Below are 22,165 nucleotides of genomic sequence, written 5' to 3'. Positions count from 1 at the left end.
ATGTAGTGTATCATATACAGTATTCTAGAGAATTTGTAGAGAGGTGTGGTTCATAGCTACCTAGATATTAGCAAGATTAATGAGCTGTTATCCACCTGTCAGTATTGACGATGCCCGCATGCTACACTCATCACCTCGGCTATTTGTAATCTGTACGGAGGACTCTAGATCTGATGCAGGTGACCTAAAGGGCTAATTATAAGAGGAATATGTGGAGCTAACTGGCCTTAAGAGCCTAAATGTATAGTACATTTGTAAAAAAGTTGTTGATGGAGTACATACGTAAGAATCAGTATATGCGAGACGCAGTTACTGTTTCTATTGGGTCTGGTGATTTTAGACATTGATGTGTAACACTCAGTCACTGGTGGATAAATAATTTATCCACCAGGCGCGGATCCAGCCCTCAAAAAAGGTTGTGGTCACAGCCACCCGAATATTGGTCAAATACGAGTCAGAGTTTTAACTCGCTTGTGATCGATATAGTGCATTCTTACAAAGGAGATGATAATAAAATAAATAAGTACTGACTGTGGAAGTGTGACGTTAAAATTTTATGAGGGTTGTGGGCATGCCCATCGTGCCCACAATAGTGGATCCGCGCTCGGGTGGATACCTCTAAAAAGAATTTAACTGTTATTGACATGAAACTTCCTGCTGAAGAATTTTCGATTAGATTTACGTGCAGGATTCAAAGCAACCTAAGAAGGTAGGTACTAACACGCGTAAGTAAGTACTCGGAATGAGATAGGTAGATACGTCGGTAAACAAGTCTGCAATATCTTTCGGTATAGTCATGGAGCTTATTAATTATTGTCCTATTAAAAGGAAATTACCGCAAAGATAGAGATTTATGTCAGAAAGGTCAAAGACAGTCAAAGTGAGGTTCGGGTTGAGGACGAGTTAGGGTTCCACACAGAGTTTTGTTTTTTAAGTCCATCAAGTCACCCACAACTGTATCATATCCGTTTAGTTTATGAGATACAGCCTCGTGACCAACGGACAGTATAATCAGACAGGCACTGGAGATTTAGCAATGAGGTTTAGTTTTTATCTTTTAGGACGGAACCCGAATTAGCATCAATTGATTTAAATAAATTAAGAACCTTTTAAAACTTATTTTTCACGATTGTTCGTGCGTTTCGAAATGCAATTAGTCCCGCTTGTATGTATAGTTGCCACTTACGTCAGCCGACAAGTGATAATAATAAAATGGATGACAATGAAATTAAAAATATGTGTGCAATTATGGGCGTATCACAAACATGCGGGCAAGGCTCTGGTAATTAAGACACATTGCCGCCATATTGTCATATCTGGAACGGGTTATTTTATTACGAGCATCAGAATTGTTATGTCGCTATGATAGCACCAAGTTCGAATTTTTCGTGAAAATATAGGTGATAATGAACCCAGGATAGTTATCGTGAGATATTCTAATGTAGTCTGATTTGTAATGAAAAAGGCACTTAGTTAGTTAAGTAGAAGTCGCTATGCTTTTTATTTATTTCCTTATACTTAAATACGACAAAGCAAACTCCTTTTTTGTCTAATTTTTGTTAGGATGATAATTAATATTTAAATCATACAATTTACTAATACGCAGGCATCAAACCGTCCGAATAGTTTCGGTTCCAACTGGAGTCCTTCCTTACTCATGAGCTGACACAGCGACAGGGTCGCGAGGCGAGCTAATCTGAATGACGCGATGACGGGTCCCGAAAATGCGAGTGAGCAAACGTTGTGCATTCAAGTAAAAAATGATACTTGTTATATACACACTTTTTGTAATACCAATATCACTTCCCACGCTGTCGGCAACGGCGCGCGGCGTTAGTTTTGTTTTGTTTTTACTTAATTATAATAAATTCTAGAGCTTTTATTTATTAAGGCAATCATGAAGAATCGGAAACAGTTTTATAAATAGGGGGTTGATTATCATAGCCAAGCTTCCGCAGATCTTTCGACACCATAGACAAAGAGACTGTCACTGACCCATAAGATTCCGTCTTCAATACTGAAAAAAAGAACAAGTTACAATAAAATAACAAATTATCTTGTCAAATAAATTGTAAATGTTATTATTGTAGCCATTACTTTTTTTATAATACAATTTCCTCACTTAGAAATTGACCTTTATGTCGCGTACGGGCTTCAGGCATTCAAATCACATGCACAAGAAACCATCAAAAATGCTTTTCCCATGAGGCAATTGAATCCGCAGTAGGTCGCGCACAGTGGTTATTTATGTAGTGACCTAAACCTAGCTATCCATGCAGTCCAATCATTCGCAGTATAAAACTCACAATAATTATCCTTGCCACTTGCCAGCATTTTGGGGTCTGCCAGTTCTGGATATCTGCCAGTTAACCATGCCAGCCACTCGCCAAGCAGAGTGGCAGCCTGTGGCCTCACAAGAGGGGCAGAGGTTAGGTTCAGGCCAGTGGTTGGTGGCATTAAGAACAAAGAGTAGCCTCTTAAAACATCACCAACTATTGTATTTTGAGCCCTCAGAGTGACTATTATTTGTGGCCCTGTAAAGGTAAGTATGTAATAAATATTTTTTTTATTGATATAAATTGATACAGTTTTGTAATGTTTAAAGTATATAAAGTGAAATAGGATGATTGGTGACCAGCGAAAGCCTGACAGTGAAAATTAAAATAAAAACATGTTTATGCCAATTTAGAGTCAAAGCAATAACTTAAATAACTGTCCAATTTCCATAGCATATTTTATTAATTTAACAAACTTTTAGAGAGACGCATAAAAGTAGTCCTTTCTTTTGATAAATGACATGGTTGCAGCGGAGATAACCAATATTTATTAGTATGCTTTAAAGGTAACACTACAATACAATGCTTGTACAATAAGCACATATGAATATATAACTAATAAGGTATCATTAAGCACTTATAATACATAAATATTCAATAGAACTTTTTAGAGTTTCAGAATTCGTGTACTTACACCCAGACACGTTAGTGCTACTGAACACCATGTCTAAAGGTAAATTGAAAATTATTCGCTCAGGATCAACTCCAGAGCGTGCCATTTGACTAGTTCCCGAAGTTAGCCCCGACATAGGGGCCCAGTCAGGGCCCCAAACAGTTTCATACTGTATATACGACTGATCGTCAAATACCCCATCTGGAAGTGTCACATATTCAATCTGACCAGTAAAAGATACCAAAAACTTAGTAATTTCACTATCTTTCATTGAATATAACTTATTTTAATATTTGCAAGCAATGCAATAAACTTTATTGATGACGTTTCTGTCAGCACAATGGAAACAAAACAATCGTTGCTATAGCAACGCAGCTTGCTAGTATTGCTACAATAAAAATGAAAGTTGCTTGTGAAATTGCGAGATAATAATATATTTAACTTATTACAGCAATGAATCGCACTTAGTCCAATTAAATATACAAAATACAGTTTTGATATTTACAAATTTTATTAACGAAACAAATTTTAGCGAAGAATGTTTTTTTCATTTAAAATTTTGGATGTAAGTAAACAAAGTTCAAATAAGATATAAAAATGGATCAGTTCTTATGTTCATACCTTTTTTGATTAAAAGAACGTTTGTAAGTTTTCCATGAATAACTTTATGAAAGTGTAAACTTTTACACCTTTTTTTCTCGCAATCGCAATTTTTCTTTTAAATTACCTCAACAATGGCCACATGACAGACCTTTGTAATTCAAGGATAAATAGGCTATCGACAAACATTAAAAGGTGCCTCTTTATTATATGTTTTTTATTTATTTTTAACATGTCTTTCCTGCACTTTTTGTTCACCAAAGACAAAAGAGAACATGCTTCCGTTCCACTGTTTTACCGACTTCTTTTCGAAGTTTTCCGCAAGATGGCGTTGTGTATGCTTTCAAAAACCTAATCGGCCACCATTGTGAAGGCGATTCAATTGCATACTTTGGGGATTTTAACGTTTTATGTGATAATTACCGACGAAATATAAAGTTTTATTCGGTAAGATACAGTGTCCAATATTTTGGGAACCGAATTCAAGCTAAAATTTGTGCTAGAAGTGCTTAATTTCAAAACCTAAATGCGTTCAAAATGTCACGCGAAGTGAGCATCAAATTCGTGAACACCATACCATGCACTAAATAATCCTAGTTTTCTTTGGAATAAGTGTTTGCTACTCGTGTAAGTGAGTTGTTTCACCCCCGGAATACGTGTGACACGCTGTGGATAGTCGAAAATTTAACGTGCGCTGATGAAAACGTTTCAGAAGTATCTGTACACGTCGTAAGGGAGCGCAGTTACGCGGGCGAAGGCTTCAAACTTGCCGGCATCATTATGGTGGACTGAAGGAGTGTTTGTTGACGGATTGGTGTTGAATACGTGTTGTAAACAGTGCGGCGCATACGATGTCGGGCGGCTCGCAGCACAACCCTAATGGTCGACAGTCGCAGCTGGGCTCAGGATGGAGCCCCCTGCAGGTGGTGCTTATTATTCACGTATTATTGTTCACTAACTAACCTCTAGGAATTTCGTAACATCCTGTCGGAAGTTTCATTTGCATGATCTATGCACACGAAATTTACGTACACTGTAAACGTGATCAGGTAAAATACATTGAAAACTCATTAAACGTACGAAATAAGAAATAATCCTTTGTGTAGGTAAGTCTGCCCCTGAGAATTGTTAGTGTGTTAATCACATACCAATCAGCTGTTTTCATTGACACACTTGCTTGGGTGACACATATAATGGCATTTTTGCTATCAAATTGAATACCACAGATAGTATTCTGTTATTTGTTTATATTTATAACTAGGCCTATTTAGACTCAACAACATACAAATATACTCTGTATCTCAACAATCCTTATTAGATTTTTGTATGTTAGATTGTGAGTCATTTGTATCCTGTCAATTATACTTTTGCCACATACCTACATTTAATTAACATTTACTACATGCTGAGGATGTTAACAAAATGATGAAATATAAGTTTTCATGATAAATTATTTGTCATGTTAATCTCAGTTAGGCAGCTTGTTATTTATCTTGGGCTAATTAGTATCAACTGATAATTAATCACAATGTCAAACATGATTTAGTTATGTGTACTATACAATATAATGGGGTTTCGGGCTTCACCTAAATAGTTTAATAATTACCAATAAAAAAGGTCTAAGGTAATATTATGGATGTAACACTTGTAAATGGAGTAAGAACATGTTACTTATTTCAAATCAAATAAATAACAACAAATTATAATTGTCAAGAGGTACCACAACATAACATTGGAAACATTTGATGGAAAGAGGTGTACATGCAGACAAAGTCTGAAAAGGGATACTATCAATCAAAAAGTCTTATTATGCACATGTATATAATATACATTGTATTCTATGTCTCAAAAAACTGTTTAAAGGGTTTGGCTAGTGTTAAAATGGTTTGACTGAAATGCAAATAAGGTAAGAGCAAAAGAGAAAAGTGAATGTTTAGTAGACATGAAAAAACAATATGCATGAAAACAAACCCTTCTAATAAATAAATGGTAAGAACTCGATGACAAAAACAAGAATAAAATATTGCATTAAGTTAAATAAAATTTAGGTATTATTCCAAGCTATGTTGCCACATTCATTCATTCAAAACTAATTTATGTAAAAGTAATGCTAGTACTTAACAACTGTTTAATTTTAATTGTAAGCCAAAGACTTAATTCAACAAGAATTGTTTGTGTATTATCTTATTACTGTAACTCATAATATTTAGAAACCACAATATATTGAATAAACTAAAAACTAAACCACATATTATAAGAAAATAATATTACACTCTTGTCGATCTAGTTAATATGTAAAGATGTTTTATATTTGTAATGTTAGGGGACAGGCACTTCATAATTTAATTTATTAATTATTAACTGTATTATATTTTCTCAGTATTATTATATGTCGTCAGTGCAAAGGCCTTCCAATAGTCATAGTATATGGCTAACAGCGGTCAGCCCAGGGAATGGAATCAAGCTCATCTCCCCATCTTCTCAGCTTACTGAATAGTTTATTTCTATTGTTCACCAGCCACTGCATGATGCCCTTAGTCTAAAAGTCAGTCAGCATCCAAATATGACCAATTCAATTTCATTTTCATATCCTATTAATATATTTTTGTGACATCAGAACCAAGAACTTGAAAAATAAGATTTGGTTCTTAAGCTGGTTAAATTAGACAGTGCTTGATTGGGACCAAAAAATTTATCCTGATTTTCCAATGCTAATTTTCAATCTCTAAGGCTGATTGAGCATTAATTACATTAACCTGATTTGTGAAAAATTCTATTGAGGTTTCTAATTCATTTAGCCGATAAATAATATTGCTTTTGTGATGGCACAATGGTTTCTAACACTTTGCAAGTACCTTGTATACTTGGTCTATACACACTTTCATTTAACAAGAATTCTCAAAACTTTTTATCAAATACTATCAAACTAAAACTATGAAAGCTATACTTTCATGCAAAAATAGTCTTTAAGTTATACCACAGACATTCTTAATCCTATTAAATAAAAATATCTAGGCTTGAGAATTAAGTAAACTTTTGATATGATTTAAGAAGTTAAAATTATTTTCATAAGTTTTCTCTAGTGCGTGCAAGCTGAAACTTTCTTAGAAGTTGTGTATACTTCAGCAGACTACTAACACACCTGTTGCTTATGCCTTTCTTATGTTTATCCCAAGATTTCTATGCAGCATAGTAGCATAATAATAGCTGCATCCAGGTACAAAAAGATAAAAATCTTGCTCTGATCAATAAAGCACCTATTTTTTCTCACAAGCTTTAAGGCTTTTCCTCCTAGTTCAATTGAAGAAACTATTTATAGGTTCGTGAATCTCTTTTCCTTCGGTTATCTATTCTGGAAAACTGTATTTTTAGTTAATGCTAGGCTATGGTACCACAGAAGACTTCAAGCATTGGTAACCCGCATAGTATTTATTGTAAATTATGACGTATCGGAGTAGCGATAGTCCTATCGGGTGTGTCGTACTCGTAAACATACTTTACTCGCGTCATTATAACCAGTTGTTAGCTATTAGATAATTACAGTTTTCTCTCTTTAAAGTCACTTAAAATGTTTCTGTTAAACACAGTCTAATTTACTCGTCCATTGTTTAACGGAATTTGTCTGAGTGGTTTACGTCGTAGTTGCTTCTAGGGGAATAGTGTCAGAGAATATATTTTATTTGGGTATTCAAGGAAGTCTTCCGATTTTTGCGTCAATGAATTAAACTGCTGATTGTCGTAGGGTGTGAAAAACCTCTCATTTCTAGGTGGCCTACCACTTCTCTTAAAGCACGATCATAGAAGTCGTAGAAGCAAGATACTGCTCTACAGTAGCAGATCAGTAGCAAGTAATGCAACGTCTCACTTGCCAGTTGCAACTGTCTCAATTAAGGGGGGTGTTAGCCCCTACTCTATAAGTGTTGATATTTTCCCTCAGAATAACTAATCCTTTTGAACTACACATCAAGAAACATTAACTCTAAATGAAGCTGTTGCAGATGAGAACTCAAAGTTATAACAGTTTGCCAATCAGTTACAGGTGGCGAACCTGCTGGCGCGCGCGCCGCAGGCCCACATGGCGTCGGACCGCGGCGTGACGTGGCACACGCCCACACCGCCGCCGCCCCTCTACCACGTGCCGCCGCCCTCGCCCCCCGACCCCCTGCAGGTACGCACACTACCAACCTAGATGTCGTGTAGAAATTAGCTAATTGCATGTAAATCATAAGGGTTATATCATTTTCATCGAAGAAGTATTAGAACAAGGAAATTAACAATAATTAATTCTATTCAGAGCTTGACTAACATTTCTTTTATCTCATGTGTGCTCCTCTGTAATTAGCCTTAATTAATGACAATATCATGATTATATTATTTTCATGTGTAGTCCATGAATAAATATTTTTTGCGTGTAATTTTCTTCGTTAATTTTCTTTCGGCAGTAGTGTATCAACCCAGAAACGGTAAATCTGTACTGGTTGAATAATTAATATTTGTTTCCATTTATAGTCATTGGCTATTGATGTAAATTTTCCCCTCGTTTTACTGTTTTTTTTAATTTTCATTTGTATCTTTTTTCGCAATGAAAATTGTTACTGCTGGGCGCTGTAGAAAGTTCTTGTGTATTGTAATATTCTTTCAGAAAATACACCATGCCATAGTACTTTCGTTTATATGACCTAACAAAAGCAATTTATGTCTCGTTAGTAAAATGTGGGTGTGTAACTAATTTGCACATTGCTTACGTATGCACAGATAACATTAACGTACTACAGATTTAGGTTGTGGTATGTGACACGCCTGATTACGAAAATACGGGTGCTTTGCAATTGACTGAGGTGACGGTCATTCATGCTAAAACACTTGTGTAAACACCCAAACCTTCTTAGTTTATTTATATTGTTACGTTGTTGAACTAAAGTTGGCATTTTAGTAAAGCCGTGTTACCAAAATGAGGCACTATGATGTCTACTTTATTATAAAAGACCTGCCAAAATCTTAGTTTTTTAACAAATACATATACCGAAATACGTAGTCAAGTTTGTGATTATAGATTATTAATAACTGCATCAAACCTAGATAAAGAAAAGCTTTTATATTACTACTTATTTTAAATAATTATTGTATTACAATTTATATCTTCGCTCATATTACAAGTAAATTGATAATTGAATTCCTATAATTGAAGCATAATCACTCATTGCCATTCACTGTGCAATTACCGACATGGCATTAAGACGTTAATGTTAATAATGATCACGCTTAAGACACTAATACCATGTCCATACTGTTCATGATACTAACTTTGTTGTATATTAATATGCCTTATCGATGACTATCGTAGGGTCTGTTGCAATTGCAGGCGTTGAAGTCGGCGGGCGGGAACTCTGTTTTCCGACACACTGCGACCCCACCCGAACTGTACAGACATACGCCGACGCCGCCGGATAAACACTTGATGAGGTATGTGTGTTGTGTCGTATACAGAAACTTAGTTTCAGAATTAAGCATAGTAGCTTGAACCAGGTTTCTGTAATATTTTTTACATTTCTGATATGTAATGAGCTGATAATATGTATCTTTTTTTTTCAGACATACCCCTTCTCCTGGAGACATAAAGGCTAATGCCGCGTTACCACCCGTAGACTTATATCAACATCTTGCACCGTCTCGTGGTAAGGAATTTTATACAACACTAAACTACATTCGTACCATATAAATGACTTGTCAATCATATTGTAAACATTAAATAGTATGGTTAAGTCGAAATGTTTAGTAATGGATGTGTTTGTGCAGCGGACAAGATGCGCGCGGAGGAGCTGCTGGCGTACACGCGCGTGGGCGTGGACCTGTCGCTGGGCGGCGGGCGCGCGGCCAACGGCGCGGCCACGTCGCCCGCGCCCGCCGCCGCGCCCGCGCTGTCCGTGCGCGACGCGCCCACCATCAACAGCCTCATCGCGCGCGCGCAGCCGCGACACCCGCACGCGCGCGTGGACTCGCTGCTGGAGCGCCTCGTGCCCTCGCCCGTGTCGCCGCACTCCGTCATCGTGCACTCGCGGGCCGCGCCCACGCCCTCGCCGCCCTCCTCCAATGAGGTGGGCCATCTAGCCAAGCTTTATTTTTTCAATTCATTTTAATCTGAACAGTATCTTTAAGTCTGTCTTTATTTTAATTTAGGATTCGGCGGATTCGTGCGGTGCTCCCCCCGGCTCGAAGAGGAAACGTAAGCCGGAGCGCACCGTGCGTGTGGCCGCGGCCCCTCCCCCACCTATTCCCATCGTGCCCGTCATCGTGCCCGCGACCATCGCGCCCCTGGTGGCACCACGAGTGTCCCCGCCGCCCTCCCCCCCGCCTGCACCTGCGCCCGCGCCTCTGCCAAGAGAGAATGGTGACACGCCGCACAACGACGTCAAAACGGAGGGACCCGACGAGCGGCCCGCCTCACCGCGTCCTGAACAACCCCACGCCAGAAGAAAAACACGCTCGGGTTCCGCGGAGACGATAGATGACATTGCTGCCATGATCGCCGACACAGACAGCGCGCCGCCCGCCGCGCCCCTGCTGCCGCCCGCGCCCGCCGCCGTCAGCGTGGACAAGCTGCGCAGCGTGCTGGCCAGCCCGGACGCCGCGCGCCCCGAGGCCGTGCCCCCCGCGCCCGAGCCCGCCCCCGCGCCCGCCGCGCCCCCGGCCCCGCCCGCGCCCAGCCCGCCGCCCGCGCCCGAGCAGGGCCCCGCCGCCGCCAGCGAGGCGGCCGCCGCCCCGCCCCCGGCCCCCGCGGCAGCCCCTCGCCGCCGCAGTGCGCGCACTTCAAACCCCGAAGCGCCCAATGTGCCGGTGGAGTCTCCCTCCGAGGGCAAGCCCGCCGAACCGGAACCCGCCGCCGCAAGCTTCGTAGAGGTGGAGAACCAACTCGAAAAGATGTTCGCTGGGTTAGAAGAAGAGCCACGCTCCAGTCCTGCACCAGGATCGAGCGAGGCGGCCGCCGCGCCCGCCGCCGCTCGCAAGAGGCGCCGCTCCGCGCCCGCGCGCTCTGACCGCCGCACTATAGCCGCGCGGAAGAAGGCGCAGAGGAAAAAGGTGGACGCGCGACGACCACGCAAGGGCCCGAGAGAAGCGAGCACACGAGACGCCTACGATTCGGGTAGCAACGCCAGCTCCAGCAAGTCGAGGGGACCCTACATACAGGTGTGTAGATTTTGTATGATATTCTAAGATCTTTAAATCTAGTGATTTGATTTCCATCGATTTTTTAACGTTATTACGCATTTTCAACAGATTCGCGGTCCCCGTGACTCGCCGCTGTCGGTAAGCGTTATGAACACGACTACTGGCGAGGAGGAGGAGTCAGGAGGGCGGCGCAAGGCGGGCGAGGAGTTCCGCGGAGTGCGCGGAGCTCGCGGAGTGCGCGGCGTGCGGCGCGGGCTGCACGCCAGCACGCTGGGGCTGCGCTACGACGCCAGCACGCCCGACAAGACCTGGCTGTGCGCCTTCTGCCAGCGGGGGCCGCACGCCGCCTCGCTCGGGGACCTGTTCGGGCCCTACACGCTCGACACCGACTGCGATGAGTACAGGTACGCTTTACACACTTAATGATATTTCCAAACTGGATAAATATATTCATATAAATGGGTAGCATCGACTCTTTAACCCTCTTTTAGATGAGTATGTTAGATTGGATATGAACATTATTATACATGAATACCACTCGGTGTAGGTCGATGGACGAGGCTACACGGCGGCGCTACTGCAGCCGCGCGGAGGAGGGCACGGAGAACCCCGACGAGGAGGTGGCGGACGAGGTGTGGTTCCACGAGGCGTGCGGCGTGTGGGCGCCCGGGCTGGTGGCGGCGGGCGCGCGGCTGTGGGGGCTGGCGGCCGCCGTGTGGGGCGCGCGCGGGGCCCGCTGCGCGCTGTGCGGCCTGCCCGGCGCGCAGCTGGCCTGCGCCGCGCGCAGCTGCCGCGCCCGCGCGCACCTGCCCTGCGCGCGCGCGCCCCCGCCCGCGCCCCCCGCGCCCCCCGCGCCCCCGGCCGCGCCCGCCGCGCCCTGGCTGCTGCGCGACGACACCTTCTGCGCGCTCTGCCCGCGACACGCCTAGCCGCACGGACTCTACGCTCAGTGTACATATAGTGATAATGTAAATACCAGTTTTATGCATCGGAACACCATTTTGTAAGACGTAATATACTATACGACATCATGTGGCATTGTAATTGAACGAGACAGTATTTCGTAGGATACGGACGCGTTCGCGTGTATTGTACGTAGGCCGGCGGCCGGCGGGCTGCTGCAGCCGCGGCCGCGGCCGAGGGGCTGACGTCACCAGCTCCGCCGTCTTACTCTCTCCCAACTGTAAATGTGTCAACCTATAGGTCTGAATAGCATGAGTTTATGATGAGGCAACTACACTGATTATATTTATTTGATATTAAATCGATAATCTCAATGTTACATTTATATATTTGTTCAAAATTATCTACTTATCATAATTTAGACGATTGTTTGTGTACATGCACTCATCGCAAACTGTTGTTACAAACAATTCCCTATTGTTTACATAATCATGTAACAATGCAGTGATATTTTCAAGTAATAAATGGACCTTGGATGTAATAAGTATATTTTTTATGTAAAAAATATAAATAATAAATAAACAACTGTTTAGTTGCCATTTATAGTATCAAAAACTAGTCTAAATAAATAGTGTCTTGTGATTTATTAAAAAAAATATATAAAAGTCGTTTGGGGTCTATAAAAATTTACATTTTTAGCTTGGTAAAGGAATATGTATGTTTGTGAATACTGCATTGTTATCGGTGGATAAATAAATAATACACAAATATGTGTAGCGCTCTTATACTTAATGGTTATTTATACCGAAAAAACTTTACGCTTACATAATTTTAACGTGACACTTCAAATGTTTTGTGTGCTTCGACGAAACTCACACATATTGTGTTAATAAACGAATATACATACTTTAACTGAGCTTTTATTGTTTACGAGTAATGTTCTGTGATTCTCATAGTTTAAATGCCAACATGAATACTAATTCCGCGAGGAGGTTAGTTGTGATGTCTGATTCCATTTAGTTAGTAAACGCGCACGGAAACGTTTGAAGTGTGAACGTATGAGGGTACCATAAGTAGCTGTCGTCTGCCAGGCAGCGAGCACGTGCTTCGTGCTACGTTAGTAATTGGTAACGTACTTTAATTCCAGTGAATAGAAAAAATAGACTTTATTTAGAAAATGTTAAGGTACAAATTTATAGTAGAGAGAATCTGGCCAGTTTAGTGTTTTTAAAAAATTTATTCGGACATGAATGTATGGACTCGAACGAACAAGAATCAACATCCTAAAGCCTTGGAAATGTAAATGGTGTAAGATTTTTTTTTTATCATTAACGGCAAATGATTACTTTATTAAGTATGTAATTGTTATAAATTATATTTATCATGACATTATAAGCAAATTGAAATACAACATGTTTAAAATGATTTTGACTATTATTTACAAAATAACATGTTGACATGGCCATAAGTCATTATATACTTCATTCCTTATCCTTGTCAGAAAAGCCAATGCATTTTCGAAGGGTGGAGTATTTTTGTATATGACACTGGAAACTTTTATATTATTCATGAAATTTTTATTTTTACTTAAAACAATTATAGATAACCAAACAATATATTTCGTTAACAACCAATATTCTTATAAATCTATTTCACTGATATGCATTTTACAATCATAAAATGAGCAAGTTGCAACCAGGGCGTCCGTTTCAAACTTCCAGTCAGCCCCATACGCTATGCTCTCGTGTTGTAAATATTCACTAAGGATCTCCATTTGACCCTCTACCCGTAATACACGGAACCCGCCGTACATGCATGCAGCTAGGACTATGTTCTGCCGGTAAGGATGCCACTTGAGACGCCAAACACCACCGTTAACGTCTATTTCTTCAACAGAGCTTTTTAAGCTTCGTGTGTCCCATAAACGAACCTTTTCGTCGTAACTGTAAAAGAAAATTAATAGATATAAAAATCCCATGTTATAAATCCATTCAAATTTTATAAAAATCGGTTCAGGTGTTTATATAGTTGTATATTGCATTTTCATCCGTTTTTAAGCTACCCTCAAAATTTCTGCCTGCTAGCTTATGCAAAATTTCTGCCTCAAAATTGAGTTACAAAAATCCAACCGGTGCGAAAAACAAACAAAAAAGTGAGTGTATAGTAAATTATGTCAATAAGTCGTGGTACGGAAAATACAGTGTAAATCTACCTTTGTTTATTTCTAAGCTAGGCATGGTAGGCCTAAATTATGTCATATTTTACCTGCCAGTCAAGAGCTGATATTCCACATCCACGTGGCTCCTGATTGAGGTGACCCCAGCCTCATGCCTCTTGTTAACAGCTGTAGATATTTCTGGAACTCGCACGTCATAGCTCTTGAAGAGGCAATCGTCGCCACCTGGAGTAATTGAAAAAGACTACTTGACTCTGATCTCCCAAATACGTTTATTCGGGAAGTTAGAGGCTAAAATTTGAACGGAATATTTATAAGTAAGCTACACAAACAAAAACTAACCTGAGTAAAACACATCAGGGTTCCAATAGTTGAATGCTGCTATCCACGCTTCAAATCCATGACTCTTCCAGCTGCCGATAACCTTCAATCCATTTTCAGCTATTTTCAGCACGTGAACGCTACCAGCGGAGTCGCTTACCACTAAACAGTGTTCTCCAGCTTCACAGCTTTTGTTCGTTGACCAATCAACAGAGAGCGCCAACACATCATCACCAATCACATGCTCTAACCATAACTTCAGTTCTAAAGAACCATTCTCATTAGTCAAGCGATACAGTTGTAAAGTACCGACAGAAGTTACCACCGCCAATGTAGGGTAGTCCTGAATAGCATGGTAACACCATTTCTGGTCTAATATTCCTGAGGTGTCAACAGAATGAATAGGAACTAATTCTGTGGTATCCTTGTTGATGGTAAATAAATATATTCTCCCAAGTCTCGTCTGCTTAGTAGCGTTGGTTTCTGTAAAATGTATTTTTTTTAATGTATATATTTCATTTACTCATAAGTCTTAAGGTATATATTTGGCAACATGGTGACATATTTGATAAGGGTCTAACAAGTAGAAGTTAGAAACAGAAGAATGGGAAATCTACACCCAAAATATGATTCCAGGGTCCCAATTGCGCTATTTAATTACACTATTCGCATTCTCCTAAGCTTTTTGCCAACACAAAAATTGGAAATACAGTACGGGGCGGTCGCGGTACACAATGTCAATACAATGCACTACTAATTCTTGTGTTGCCAAAATGCTAAGAAGATCACGAATAGTGTCAAATTGAATAATTTTTCTATTTCTTCATCGGCCATTGTAAATAGCGGATTTGGAGCCCAGTCCAACATGATGATGAACGATGCAAATAGAGTCGCTACTATAACTACTACTATAACGTTTTAAAAGTGCCTGGAAAACGGCCTATCAGAAATGAAAACTCTTGGTTTAGATCAATTGTATTTATTCACCTTGTTCGGCACTCTTTTCGAGCTGGTAAGTACCACAAACGAGTACGGCACGATGTGGCTCCACGGGGCACCACTCTACTGAGTCTGCGCTGTACCCTGTATCCCATCGCAGCTTGTTCTGCCAAGCTACCGCCATCGGACTATAAACAATTATCATGTAGTTAAGATGGAAAGACGGTTAAAAAAACACATTCGATTGGACATTAACTGATTGCAAACTCATTAAGTTATATTGCGCCCTTTCTTTAAAAACAGAACGACACCCGCGTGAAGAAATTTAATCATGTGTCGCGGCTGATTTTACAAACATTCATGTCACATGCACAAATACTCCCTGACTCAGGACAAGCATTCGTGGATCACACAAATGCTTGACCTACGCGGGGATCGAACCCGCAACACGTCGCGCTCAGCGGCTTGGGCGTGGTGACCTCAACCACTCGGCTACGTAAAGCAGTCATGTGTCTTTTAACGAGTCCTTTAAAAAAGGGTTTTTCAATAAATACTCTAAGTAAGGACTCTCAGCACTTATGCGTAAACAAGATAGGTAAAAATAAAAGCATAGATTACTATTTTAAACCCATTTATTGTAATAAAAATATGCCCATACATGAATAATTACTAACGCTATAAGACGATCAAAGTATCTCTTCGTAACATTCACTTTACATATAGTTAATAATTTGCTAAAAATTTGTACTGTGTTGTGGTTCGCCACTTACATATTAAATTGGGACAAAGGAGAATCTATACAGGACTGTCCCGAAATCACATGAATTGGGTGCGCAACGACGCATGAGAGGTATAACGTTTCAAGATAGTGTTACGAAAATGTTTAATGCATTTTTTGTCATTATGTGGTCTAAAATACTCTTATTACACAACCACATAAAAACAGAGCCAAAGGCTTGTGTCAGTTGTGGTTTGGCGACCACAAGTACCGTCAACATAAAAATGAAGTTACTGAAAAAATATTCAATTTCGTTTAGATTTAGAAATCATCAAACATTACAGAATTAAACATTAAACCAATCATGCGTCGTTTGTGCAAAATATCGGTACGTAATTTTTTAAAGTATATAAAATTACAATTCTAGTATTAATCGGTATGCTTAGCAACGTATAACAATATCCTTAATATCATCTGATCTATTATTTCTATCACTGTTTCGTATCATTCAGGTTAAGGAAGTCCTTTAGTATACAAACTTTTTTTACATCTTGTTTTTTTTTAATTAATGATAGCCAGATGTTGCAACAACACTTTGAGGAAAACCCACGTAGAAGTCACGAATTTATAGTGTTGTTCCAACTATTTGACTCATTTGTGAAACTACAAAAATAAACTTCTTCAGACATGCTACACTGGCGCTTTGACAAATCATAGTTATGAAGCGTACAGCGACATCTGAAGTTATTTATTTATTGTTAACATTTTTTTTATAAATAGACAAATAAACGAATCCTTTTCAAATTACAAGGAGAAAATCATTGAATTATAATAATGGTACAGTTTAATACATGGATATGTAATTATAATTTTAAAGTAATAACTTTGTCTATGACTGATTTCATTGTTGATACAAAATATAGTAACTACTCTGTTTAAGAGAATAATAAAATGACTGCTTATATTACTAAAGAAGTATACAGTAAATTACAAATCGTATACGCTATATTTCATATTGTCGTTACAGTATAATTTTGTCGTATTTGTTAAAATCGCAACATTGTTAAATAGATTAATCCTAAAATCGTATTTCATTGATAATTTGTAAAGCAGGCGCACGTAGCGGTGTCTGCAGCGTATACGTAGGGGTAAAGAACATTTTTAAACGTATTTCACAACGATTTTTGCTCTGGCCATACTACTCGGCAAACATCGTGTTCTTTCGTAAATTTCCGTCATTTAAACATTTTATTCCGAATAGCTTACAATGACAACAATAAAACCTGTTCCGTTGTTTCTTGATAGATACAATGCAGTGGTTCAGAGACAATTCTGTATCGCGGACAGAATTAAACTCAAATATATCACGAAACTAACAAATGATCGTCTAAAACGCTTTATGGTACAGTTATTAACATAACATGTATAATTGTCACGAATTTATGACTGCAACAGATGATAACAACAAGATACATTCTTAGCATTGGTAATCAGAAGCTTGAAAAAGTCTGACAACCAGTTTAACCAAGGGGTATCGTGTTGCCCAGGTAACTGGGTTGAGGAGGTCAGATAGGCAGTTGCTCCTCGTAAAACATTGGTACTTATATTAAGTAGCTTAGCTGAAACCGGTTAGACTGGTAGCCGAACCCAACATAGTTGGGAAAAAGGCTAGGCCAATGATACATTATTAACATTATGTTGACAACTGTACCACAATAAAAAAACGTAAGCATAGTAATCAAGAGCATACAATAAAAAAGACAATACATATTCTAATGAGAGGAAATATAAATACAAAAATATTTTAAAATATCAATTGAAACGGACTTACCGAGGTTACATACAATAACATTTATTTACGTAAGTACTTTATTCATTAATGGTAACTTATATAAGGAGTTTAAAATCTACTTCGTAAATTCTTCATAATTCTAATTACACTAAGAAGTATACTCGACGGCAGTTGGACCAAAATTTCTAATATTTGAACATGTTTCGGTATAGACGAGTTGGTAAGAATATGGGATTATTTAACTTAAATCGGTGGTACTTTTATGAGTATAATATTTTTGTTGTGTCCTTTAAATGCTGGTTTTATTCAAGATAGTATAATGCAGCTATTTTAACGTCCACTGGTAGGAAAGTGAGTGAACTAATATTAAGGTAGTAAGAGGCCCCAAATAAATATGCATAAGTAATTATTTTGAATCGTATGTATGTATCCGTGTTCCACAGACATTTAAAAGGACGAAATGAAAAAAAAAACAACATGTAACATAAACAAACATATTTTGTTCGGAAAATCGGCAGCAATAGCACCCCGTCTATACCATAAATATTTGAACTATTGTCGTTGAATGGTAGGCACTAGAACTAAATTTATACAACTTAATAACTATCAAACAATAATGTTCATAAATCAATGAGCACGTTTCTTACAAGCTATGACGTTATCTAACATGAGGTCACGATGTGCAGGGTGGACGGATACACACAGTATACTTTTATGGCTGCAATTATGTTGACACTATGAAAATACGAGTATACTAAACTTGTACAAAAGCTCGACCAGCAAAAGTGTCAGTTCTAATACCTATTTCACAATACAGTAATCCATAGCAAAGACTTAGTGTTCCTTTAGATTGTAACTTTTGAATGCGCAAGTGGCGCTGTAGTCGCACTGAGTTCCTTGGAACTATACCGTATGTATCCGTTCACTGCTACGCTTGATTTTAGTATTTAACTATGACTACAGACTCTCCAGTCAAGTGTTTTATAATATCAACTTAATATCGTAGGAATAAGAGTGGTTATAGTTTGAACCTCTCATTCGTAAATATCTATTGGAATTTTCGGAATCTAGTGTTGTCATTTTCTTGTCAATAATATACGAATAAGAGGTCTTTTTACAAACTAAATGTTAAAAATATAGTTCCTGTGTTTTCATCTATCATGGACGCTTACGTATATTTAGTAAATTAAATGTGTCTTATAAAGTTTTGAAATAAACACTTCAGAAAAAGGAAATAATAGAACTGACCGGAAGAGAGTAAGTCAAGGTTTAGGTAACACCTAGGCAAATGGACTCCAGTTTGTTTCATAGATGCTATATTAATATTTAGTTCATGTTCATTGTGCCTTTTGTAACACTTTACTTGTGGCGCTACTAAGCTGATATCACCGAAAAATTAAACTTTCATTACAGAAATAAATTGCCATGTTTTCTAAATTATTTGAGCAATAATTCAACAATACAATAATAAAATAACAATAATTATTACCTAGCTTTATGTATTGCCATAACTTTGAAAGTTCTCATTATTTCAACAGCTCAATAGCGCCACCTACCGGACAAAAGGGACAACACGTAATATTTTTAATAAATTACACAAAAACAGTTTTGTTATCAAGCTATGCCACAGATTAAATATACGACAATGACATTAAACATTAAAAATATTAATATTTTGTTTGTGTATGAGGTAGATGTTCACAATAAATGTTGCGATCACAGCCTGTTTACATTCAGGACATAATAACTGTTCAGATACCTTTGACCCACTAGTGCGGTGATTGTATGGTTTAAGGAGTTGTGACAATATTAAAAAACTCAGTTTAAATACTTGCTTAATCAGCATGATTCATGTCAAGAAAAGCTATCAAAAATTTTACTTAGTATAAAATTTTAAATGGCTTTTTTATGTTTTTAAGATTGTCAAAACACTGCAGCTCCTACAACCATCCAATCAATCAATATTGTATTCTCAACTGCCAAACTTACATTTAACACTTATCACTATCAAATCAAATGTTAACATTCAATAAATACGGACAGCTATACTACAGAGTGTCAAACTTGATTGAGACAACCACAAATGGCATTTCAAGCAGAAAACCCACCACCTCTGTAAACAGGACAAGACTAATCTGATAAAACTGGTAATGTACATTTATTTTCCACTGGTTTGGATATCTAACAACATACAACAATCTAGGCATCTTGCCCAACAAGCACATAAAAAAGGAATTCATATATTTCAGTGGTATATCTATTTAGGTAATCTTTACTCTTGTTTTTAAACTTAGTTACAAAGACACCGAGACTGTTTACCACAACATAAAGTGCCTTTTTCTTTCACAAGTACACACATGCTGGCGGTGATGGTAGTCCCCAAGTTCTGCATCCAGATGAGGTGGTAGGCAAACTTTGACACCTGTGTCACTATTTGGGTCTGCATTCTTTGGAATAAGGGGTGGCCATTGTTCATCATCAAATCTTAGGAGTTGTTCAAACTACATGTTAGATATTACTCACAGCATTTCATTTTGATAATTGTGTTGAATATGTATATTAAATAATTACTCAGACTAACTACCAAAAAGGTAAAATAATATTCTTTTTTAATTCTGAGCATCAAAACAAAGGTGTTTAATGTTGCTTTCCAGGATTTTTCACTGATACCTAGGCCACCTCCAATAAAAACTTTTAATATCATCAAACTTATTGCCATTTAGTATGGGATAATAATGTTAAACTAAATTCTCTTAAATTTATGTCTAAGTACCCTGAATTATATTTAATTCTAATAAATTAGATGTTTTAAAATATACTGCTGAGATTAATATTTTTGCTATTAGTGTTTAATTTTATAAAGTATACATTTTTAACCCAGATATTTTGTAAATTTTAGCCTCTTACTTTATAATAGTATTTAGATTTGTTTGCAATATGAAAGCTACAAAAATATTAGAGTCAGCAGTTTGTCTATTCTTGTAAGTGAACATTTAAACTTTTAACCAATCACAAAACCTTTACTTATAAACAATTTATAAACAATCAAATTGCTACCCTTGTGTGTTAAATTATTAATATCAAAATTACGGTTACAGCTTATAAGTAAAGGGAAAATGTAGGTATACTTTCAAAGTTCTTTCTAGCCAATGTCATAACTTACTTCAGTTTCTTCCAATGTGTCATCATCATCATAATAACTTTAAAAACTTCATATTGTATAACTATTCAAAATATATTCCTTAATTTTATTTGTAAGACTTGTTATTTTGTACCATGTTACAGTAATTTGAACTCTAAAGACATTGGCTACCAAAGACATTTTTTTTTTCTTAATTCAGAGGTTTTCATAACAGACTCAATACTCCAGAGTCCATAGATATTAATTTATAACCAACTAAATTGGGCATTGTTACACTGATTTGATGTGACATCTTTATGGCCATCATTTGAGATTTATTGTAGCATTGTTATGATAGAACCAAGTATATGATTGACTTACCCAGCAAGTATAGAAAGACATGATACTTTTTTATAATATCATAACATTAAAATCTTTATAGAACATTACTTATACTATTTATAATAATAAATAGTTACTGTGCAGGTACCGAGTTCTATCATTAAATAATGAACAATAACAAACATGCATGCAGTTATACAATCCTGTTCTTTACATCATGCTCTGCCATGACTTGAGGTACACTATAAATTGACTGTGACAACTTCTCCATCAGCTAGTTACTGTCGTGCAGACCTCTCAGTTTCAATGAGACATTCCCTCACGAGGATTCTAGCATGGATAATGCCACGCTTGAGACGTTCTGCTGAGCTGCGGCTGCCAGAGTAGCTTGGTCGAACCTCCTTACCCATCTCCTCAATGACGGCTAGCAGTTGCGCATACTTCGACATTCCATTATCCTTGTCTTTTCCCCCAGAGGAAGGGGACGTCGCCGGCACGGTCGATATAGTAGCCTGGCTGTTATTTCCGTGATTCAAGTCTTTGTGAATATTCTTCCCACTCATAGGTATGGCCGTCACAGTGACGTCACTCAACTTGGATTCTACGGCCTGAATGTCCATTGCTTCCATCGCTCACTGAAAGAGTTTGTGCGATATTAGCAAAACAAAGGAAACCGACAATATACACTAACAAAACGAAACTTACCGATCTAAAAACTATCGACTATACATTTTCACGAGCAAAAACACGGACCGAACTCACAACCGCTTGTGATAAGTGATAAATTCTACAATAAATTATGTGTTATGTAGGACATACCTAATCCGTTCGCCTTCGGGTTCTTCAAGAAAACCAATGTCGCTTAGCGTAAGTATCACACTTATAGTGGTCGTAGTAAACTATGCTGGAATGTATTATATTTCTATAAATGCAAACGACTTTCGTAACTAAAACCCGTATTTTACGATTTTATTGTAAATAACAAACAAGTCCACAAATTACCACATTGACAATAATTAATCTTTTTTATTGAGATGTTGCGAGGCATAGACACCGAGACATTCAGCCCAGGAAACTTTTAAAATGGTACTATTTTGAAAGTTTATTATATTAATTTATTAATAATGATCAATGACA

The 22,165-nt window shown here is 38.2% G+C and overlaps 3 protein-coding genes across 5 annotated transcripts in view; 1 reads left to right on the top strand and 2 right to left on the bottom strand.

Moving 5' to 3' along the window:
- Positions 1–1,473: 1,473 nt before the first annotated feature.
- LOC113492195 (B9 domain-containing protein 1) lies at positions 1,474–3,438 on the bottom strand. Its single transcript, XM_026869549.1, has 3 exons — positions 2,971–3,438; positions 2,307–2,534; positions 1,474–2,017 (listed from the first exon to the last, which is right to left on the bottom strand). Exons 1-3 carry the CDS (start codon positions 3,218–3,220, stop codon positions 1,896–1,898), a joined length of 600 nt encoding a protein of 199 aa, XP_026725350.1. The 5' UTR covers positions 3,221–3,438; the 3' UTR covers positions 1,474–1,895.
- A 396-nt stretch (positions 3,439–3,834) lies between these two features.
- On the top strand, positions 3,835–11,864 carry LOC113508731 (uncharacterized protein CG5098-like). The gene is made up of 10 exons (XM_026891815.1): positions 3,835–4,475; positions 7,583–7,717; positions 8,894–9,012; positions 9,142–9,224; positions 9,346–9,644; positions 9,727–10,212; positions 10,276–10,734; positions 10,825–11,120; positions 11,264–11,486; positions 11,784–11,864. Exons 1-10 carry the CDS (start codon positions 4,401–4,403, stop codon positions 11,862–11,864), a joined length of 2,256 nt encoding a protein of 751 aa, XP_026747616.1. The 5' UTR covers positions 3,835–4,400.
- A 1,351-nt stretch (positions 11,865–13,215) lies between these two features.
- Positions 13,216–22,165, bottom strand: part of LOC113492194 (diphthine methyltransferase) — a 10,247-nt gene continuing 1,297 nt past the window's right edge. The window contains exons 1-6 of one of the 3 annotated variants that reach the window (XM_026869548.1): positions 21,848–22,127; positions 21,470–21,663; positions 15,104–15,243; positions 14,138–14,599; positions 13,885–14,020; positions 13,216–13,562 (exon numbers count right to left, since the gene is read on the bottom strand). In XM_026869548.1, coding sequence (XP_026725349.1) covers positions 13,259–13,562; positions 13,885–14,020; positions 14,138–14,599; positions 15,104–15,243; positions 21,470–21,657 — 1,230 coding nt within the window. In that variant the 5' untranslated portion in view covers positions 21,658–21,663; positions 21,848–22,127 and the 3' untranslated portion in view covers positions 13,216–13,258. Of the gene's footprint in view, positions 13,563–13,884; positions 14,021–14,137; positions 14,600–15,103; positions 15,244–21,469; positions 21,664–21,847; positions 22,144–22,165 lie in introns of those variants that run through there. The other 2 variants (XM_026869546.1, XM_026869547.1) reach the window with 2 other exon arrangements.

Source organism: Trichoplusia ni, chromosome 3 (genome assembly GCF_003590095.1).
Source record: "Trichoplusia ni isolate ovarian cell line Hi5 chromosome 3, tn1, whole genome shotgun sequence".
NCBI lineage: Eukaryota > Metazoa > Arthropoda > Insecta > Lepidoptera > Noctuidae > Trichoplusia > Trichoplusia ni.
The sequence above is the reverse complement of the archived record's forward strand: the minus strand, read 5'-3'. Positions and strand labels throughout refer to the sequence as shown.